Source organism: Siphateles boraxobius, unplaced genomic scaffold (assembly GCF_051911475.1).
Source record: "Siphateles boraxobius isolate OS27281-9 unplaced genomic scaffold, OSU_SipBor_1 118, whole genome shotgun sequence".
In the NCBI taxonomy this organism is placed as follows: Eukaryota; Metazoa; Chordata; class Actinopteri; order Cypriniformes; family Leuciscidae; genus Siphateles; species Siphateles boraxobius.
The window spans coordinates 687,375-695,000 of NW_027508720.1; the positions used below are offsets into that span (position 1 = coordinate 687,375).

Here is a 7,626-nt window from a genome sequence, read left to right on the forward strand (position 1 = left end):
AATATACAGATTGACTAAAGACTGTTTACACAGTAACTATAAAGATAACTATAATGAAACTATATTAGCACCCACACGAGCGGACGATATTGTTCTGTTTATTCTGAAGCAGTGCTTCTCAAAATGACTTATAAAATCAATAAATACTTCCATATAGACTTATAAATAGACATAAAATCAATATAGACTTAGAAAACCAAACAAAACAAGCATTAAAAAAAGCTAAAACAAATAAGAATGAAGATATTTCTTAGTATTTGGTTGTTTTTATAACGAATATGCATGTTTCTAGTTATGCCAAACTTGAAAATATTTCATTGAGTAGACACTTTAAAGGGTGTGGGGATGTGGAGCTGTTTTGAAAAACAAAACAAAAAAAAACAATTAAGAGGGATATTTGACCCAGTACACTTCAATAATTGGACCCGGTCCGTAATGCACAAAACTAAAACACGGTTTCTGTGACCTGTGACTCTGTTCTTTTATTTGTGTTAATAGAAAAAAAGCTTTTTCCCCTCATGCACTAATAATCCACATTATAGAGATAATGAAACGCAGGCAGTAATAAATGAGCACAACAAGGCGGATAATGAAGCATATCAAATTAACTGGAGAACAAGTGATGGCATATCTCTTCTCAGAACCGATCCTTACAGAGAGAAGTGTATAAATATACAGTGAGATGACCAAAGCAGAGCAACAAATAACTCTAACGCACAGCTGTGTGACGGCTTCAGTTTGCTGTCTAAATGCACTCTTAATTCCCAGTTACTAGAGACAGTTTGAGAGGACGTTCTTCTGCCCTGCACATTGCGTAACCGTCTGTGACTTCCATTATGAAGAACGAGTCTGCCTCTCCAGTGAAGCACCTTTAATTAAACACTCATTTGGGAAGTGCCAGCTAATGAGATGAGCCATCGCAGACTCATCCTGGAGTGACCGTCTAGATCCTGAAGCACCTGCACATCAGATGATGGTTTTGTGTGAAACATCTGGCCAACTTGCACAAAACACAAGCATATTTCTAAAACCATTGAAAATTCAGTTAGTATCCATCTTCAGATTATGGACATAAAAAAAAGAACACTATAATGACTTCCATTTTAATGACGATTTTGAAACAATATATTTCCCTTACACACATACTTTTCTGTATCTTTTTTATTATTTTGGGAAGCTGGCTTTATTGAAGGTATAATATGTGGGCACCATATCTCTGCATAAATGATACATGATAAAAATGCCTGTATTATGTATTTTTGTTGGCCTGGTTCGCAATGTGCCATTGTTTTTCTATGTAAACGCACTAGGAGGACGTCTTTAATGGTTGCGCTCGCGTATTTTACAGCACATGACACGTTTGACAAAATCACACCGCAACATTCAAGAAACAGCAGTTATCGTGTATAGTGTGAAATAGCTTTGCTAACTTCCTAACAATAGTGTGAGCTGATGTCTTCAACACTAGCATGCTGATAGTCCACAGTAAGCCTGTCTTTAAAGCTTTACAAGTTATCATTACAAAATCTATATTTTGAGGAAATTAATTGTTTTTGACTTCTGAAACCCAATTGATGAACTCTTTTCAGCTGCTGTTACACTTCAGGATCTAATGCACAGATCCAATATTATGACACACACCAGATGTCCTGTCTGTTTACATATTAATGCATGCATTTACTGTACATGAATACCTCACCAGTCAAGCACTCTGACCAAGAGCATTCACTCACAGTATTTGAACATCTAGCCACATTTACATCAAATATATTGAATGGAATAATGATCAGATTAAACAAACATATTATTAAAAAAGCTATAAGATTTATTTACCATTCATTGTGAGTTATTATGTGGCTGTGCGCTGGAAACAGCAGCAGATGAGCTTGTGAAAAGATGACGTTGGCAGCAGAAAAGCACACAGATCTCTTTAGGCTTTAGCGCTCTGCCCTGACACACTTCCCATGACTCACACAAACATGAAGAAACATAGCAGCCTTGTGTAAATTAGGGTGGACGGTAGGAGTAGTAGTAAACCGTCGAGATAGATCATCACTTTACAGGCAATTCAGAAAAGCTCTGCAAAAACTGATCAACTCGATTAAATATAAGCTTCCAATTCTGAAGAAAATCTGAGTGGTTGCAAAACTCACAACAATGCTAGGATGTTGTGGGAGGATAGTACACACACACACACACACACACACCTGCTGTAATCATCATACGGATGCACACTAATGTTCATAAGTTTGGGTTGGTAAGAATTGTTAATGTTTTGAGAGAGGTCTCTTCTGCTCAACAACACTGACAGTAACACATCTGAAACTAGAGCTGTCATTAGCTATTATTTTAGCAATCGAGTAATCTGTCGATTATTTTGAAGATTAATTGAGGAGTTATCAGATTATTTTTTGTGGTTATAAAAATAGACATATGTGAACAATAGCCTGTACAATGATTTAAAATACATCTATAATAACAATGAGGCAATAATAATTGGTTCAAATAAAGTATCAAAAGCAAGTAATCATGGTTTTATATATAAAACACTGTTAAAATAAACTGTTAAAACAAGTAACCTATTGCATTTAAATGAAGTGTTGCGTTTCACTCTGAAATGTCACAATAGCACTATGCTATATGACCTGGGCTTGACATTGAGCCTTTTCAAGTGCTTGTCTTTTGGACAAGTAAATATTTTTTTTTATTCTGAAGCAATATTCTCATCAATGCCCTTTATAAAAGATTAAAATAACCTAAATATGCAGATTTTTCATGCGGGCCGTGCCCTGTTATGAACTACACTGCCAGTGTAAAAACGCCCTAAAATATCTGATGGATGAACTCGCGCCTTGATTGAACTTGTTTATTTAATAGCACACTTTTAATAGTGATAAAACTTCCCTGTATGGGCATCGCTATTTTTGATAATGTCGTGACTTGCTTGACATGAAAAAAAAAACAATTATTAAACCCAATAAACTTCGAAAAACAACTCATTGCGGCATAAAAGTGTGTAAAATATCATCATGTGTTCTGAGGATGAACAAAGTCTTATGGGTTTGGAACATGAGGGAGAGTAAATAATGACAGAGCTTTATTTTTTGGGGTGAACTACCTCTTTAAGGGTGACGGATGCATTGGTGCTCCAGTGTTTTTAGGATACGCAATAATGTGTGTAAAAGAGAGAGCCTCTGAATCCACAAGGTGTGTTACCGAAATGTGACCACTGGTGCTTTTCCACTACACAGTACCAGCTCGACTCGACCGCCTTTGTTTGGTTGTCCACTGTGTAAAAGTCGTAACTGTACCTGCTTTCGGGTACTTTTTTCCGTATCACCTCCGGCGAGGTTCTGAGCGAGCTGAGGCGATACTAAAATGTGACGTGAAACACTGCAGAGTGCTGATTGGTCAGAGAGAATCGTCACTATTCACCGCGTCATCATTGCACGCGCCACACGGCCCAGTTTTTTTCAGCAATGTTTTGTTTTGCTGCCCTCAATCGCTCCTGAAACAACGTTTGTCTTCTTGCTGTGAGAAACAGCCACATCCCGAGGATCAAAAACAGCATACACTCGATTTCCTCCATTGTCCTGTGTGTGTGTGGGTAGCGGGTGTGTGTCGCGTAGTTCCTGTGGCGTCGCTATGACGACCAAGTACTATTGTGGAGGTACTATCTGTAATGGAAAACGGAGCGAAAAGCGAGCGGAGTCGATACTGGTAATGGAAAAGCGCCATACTTGAGCTACAATATGAACAACAGACTTAAAAAATACCTACTCACTGGATGCTCATATTCCACATTAACATTACAATAAACTCTGGGCAGTCTGTCAATTCAGTGCTGTCGAATGAGGGAAGTTCAGAAACTCTTTATTTGCAACAGTGCCCTGCAGGCATCCATTTCATTTCAGAGAAGTACAGAAAAGATGTTTTATTGTATTCGTCTTCACTGGACTTTTTTTCTTCCCAAACTATTAAACGGTTAGTTCACCCAAAAATGAAAATGATGTCATTAATGACTCACCCTCATGTCGCTCCAAGCCCGTAAGACCTCCGTTCATCTTCAGAACACAGTTTAAGATATTTTAGATTCAGTCCGAGAGCTTTCTGTCCCTCCATTGTTTTGAAGCATCGGAAATACATTTTGGTCCAAAAATAACCAAAACTACGACTTTATTCAGCATTGTATTGTCTTCCGGTTCTGTTGTGGATCCGCGTTCAGTGACGCTGCTGACGTGTGTCTGGTGCGCCCGAGCTTCGTTTACAGTCTGAGGGAGACGCACGCTGTAAACAAAACAATCTTCACAAACATGTCTAAGGATTTCCACACAGGGGAAGACTTGCATTTTTTTGCCCAGCCATATTTATTTGAACCCGAATACACGGACGCACCAGATACACGTCAGCAGCGTCTTACGTCATCAGCGTCACTGCGGACTCGTGAACGCGGATCCCCAACAGAACCGGAAGACAGTACAATGCTGAATAAAGTCATCGTTTTTGTTATTTTTGGACCAAAATCTATTTCCGATGCTTCAAAACATTCTAACTAACCCACTGATGTCACATGGACTACTTTGATGATGTCTTTATTTCCTTTCTGGACAAGGACAGTATACCGAACATACATTTTCAATGGAGGGACAAAAAGCTCTCGGACTAAATCTAAAATATCTTAAACTGTGTTCTGAAGATGAACGAGGTCTTACGGGCTCGGAGCGACATGAGGCTGAGTCATTAATGACATCATTTTCATTTTTGGGTGAACTAACCCTTTAACAAGCTCCTTGAGGTATGAAAAGTGTGAGCCTAATTGGTAAAGGATTTTTGCTCATACTAGGGCATTTTATGGTCATGATAAGACATTTAATAATCAAAGGAAATTTCAATGCTTTCACATTCTTTCTCAAACCTTTTGAGATTCCCTGTGAAACTTTTCGTTCGCTGGCAAAACATTTGGGATGGAAATAATATGAGGTGGGAGGAAAAAAAACATTTCAGTGCCTTTGATTTCTTTAGACTAGAGAACGCAATAGTTTTGCGAGAAAACGCGAATGTTTTTCAAAACGAACGCAAAGTTTAGGAAGGAATACAATAGTTTTATTAGAAAACACATGGTTTTCAAACGAAAGTAAAGTTTTTGGAAGGAACACAATAGTTTTGCAAGAAAACGTTATGATTTTCAAACGAAAGTAAAGTTTTTGGAAGGAACACAATAGTTTTGCAAGAAAACGTTATGATTTTCAAACGAAAGTAAAGTTTTTGGAAGGAACACAATAGTTTTGCAAGAAAACGTTATGATTTTCAAACGAAAGTAAAGTTTTTGGAAGGAACACAATAGTTTTGCAAGAAAACGCTTATGGTTTTCAAACGAAAGTAAAGTTTTTGGAAGGAACACAATAGTTTTGTGAGAAAACGTTATGATTTTCAAACGAAAGTAAAGTTTTTGGAAGGAACACAATAGTTTTGTAAGAAAATGTTTATGTTTTTCAAACGAAAGCAAAGTTTTTAGAAAGAACAACAGTTTTGCGATAAAACGCAAATGTTTTGCGAGCAAATTAAATTTCTTGGTGGAACCCAGTTTTGAGAGAAAAAGCAACTGTTTTGTGAGAGAATGCAATAGTTTTTGAATACTCAAAAACACTGAAATATATTTTTCCTCCCACCTCATATTTTTCCATTACGAGGCTCCACATATATCTGACAGCTACAGATTACAAATATACCAAAAGACAGATGAACAGAGGAATTCATTACATGGACATTCTGCCTGTTTGTTTCAGATATCTAAAGCATTTTGTAATTTTTGGTTTGTTTGCTCAAATAAAGCAAAGCATGACCAGTCAACAAGTCAATCTCAACAGACTAAGTTACAGTCTACAAGTCAAGTTCAAACTTTTAGAAATATTATTAAAGCGCATGAGAAGCATCACTTGTGACATCTGTTGCAGAAAAAAGTCAGAAGATTTATGAAATACAACTGTCATCAACTGAATCAAAACATAAACAGACAAAACAAACAAATAAACGAGCCGCAATCACGAGGGTCTGCACGCGAGCTTTGCTGCAAACCCCTCGCGCTTCCCTCCAAAACGATTTAAAAACAAAACCATTAACGTTACATTAACACTTTCTTCATGCCCTCATAAAATAACGTCATATCTGACCATCTGCTTCAGAATAAAAACGGATGACATCTTAACTTACAACATGTAAATCGTTTCATTTAAGCAAAACGATAACCTGTGTCTAATTAAACCTAATTTAATTCGTTGTGAAATGATTTAATTAGCCAGACATTACACGCTAGCCTGGAGCAAACGCACCGTTAAGGCTAAGCAACACCAAAGCATTGAGATTGTGTAATAATAAACTAGTTTAAAAGGATCGTACCAGCTGTTGTCGGATCCAGCGAATCATCCTGTCTCGAGCTAGCGCAGTGAGCTAGCCCGCTTCACCGACACAATTCCCCGCAACATCAATAAAACTGCTTCCCCGGACGAGTCTTCCTCTCTGCATTACCGTCAAAACAAGTGTGCACCCCGAACACACAGATCCCGGCCCATTCTGCCACTCGAACCCAGTGCGGTGAAGTGGAAACACGAACACAAACACACACACACACCGACTGCGCTTGAAGGAGATGATTTCTGACTGACAACATCCCGGAAGTGACGTCACCGCATGAGCATATCATAAACGGCTGAAAGTTTTGTGTGTCACACGTGTTACAGGAATCCTGCTTCTACTGATTTACATTTAAACCCTGGCTTGAGTGTTTTTCAGTGTTACGCTACAAAGAATGTAGATTTAAATATAGAAATTGATATTCCTCACACTGTCATCACATAATCTTTACTTTAAAGGAATAGCTATGCCAAAAATGAACGTTATGTCATCATTTACTCCCCCAAGTTGTTCCACACCCTAATATGAGTTTATTTTTTCCCTTGTAGTGCCGGAAGTTTAAGGTGAAATTAAATCATACAGGTTTGGTTTGACATAGAATGAGGCTGAGTTAATAATGACGTCATTTTCATTCTAGTCATTTATGTCACTTTAGTGACATATTCCATTATTGTTAGCCTTAAAGTCACCATGAAATCAAAATGGACATCTCTCTTTGTTTATGTAGGCTAATATTCTCATAATAATCTTGAATAAGAATAAATTCCCCTCCCTCTTGCAGTAACATCTCTTCTCTGATGCTGTTTTTACTTGTGCAAGGGCACAACTGTCACTCAAATGAGATCAGCCAATAGCAAACTACAACCATCCAATCAATTCCCCATGGGCAAAATCAAGCCCTGCCCTACAAAAATCAAGCGTAACTTCTGTTTCGTGCTGACTGTAAAATTAGGTGGTGAATAGAATTTTATGAAACATTAAACTGCTATTATTGGTCAATTTCTCACATCCTTATCACTGAAAAGCAGATAAAGAAGTACTGTGAAATACAGTAAACCATCACTGTTAATGTTATAGTTATATTAAAGGTACAATATGTAAGATTTTTTAAATAAAATATCCAAAAATCACTTGAACAGTGTGATATATTTCCTGCAGTTGTGTCCTTATAATATCCCGAAAGTTCCTAAAGATTTTAAATTTCAGAGAAATTCC

At 37.5% G+C, this 7,626-nt stretch overlaps 1 protein-coding gene across 5 annotated transcripts in view; it reads right to left on the reverse strand.

Moving 5' to 3' along the window:
- Positions 1-6,676, reverse strand: part of atp11b (ATPase phospholipid transporting 11B) — a 63,009-nt gene extending 56,333 nt beyond the window's left edge. For all 5 annotated transcript variants that reach the window (XR_013194699.1, XM_077202166.1, XM_077202151.1 and 2 more), the window contains exon 1: positions 6,397-6,676. Coding sequence is in view for 4 of the 5 variants with exons in the window: in XM_077202166.1 (XP_077058281.1) it covers positions 6,397-6,423 (27 nt within the window). In the remaining variant the exon portion in view is untranslated. The remainder of the gene's footprint in view (positions 1-6,396) is intronic.
- Positions 6,677-7,626: the final 950 nt, after the last annotated feature.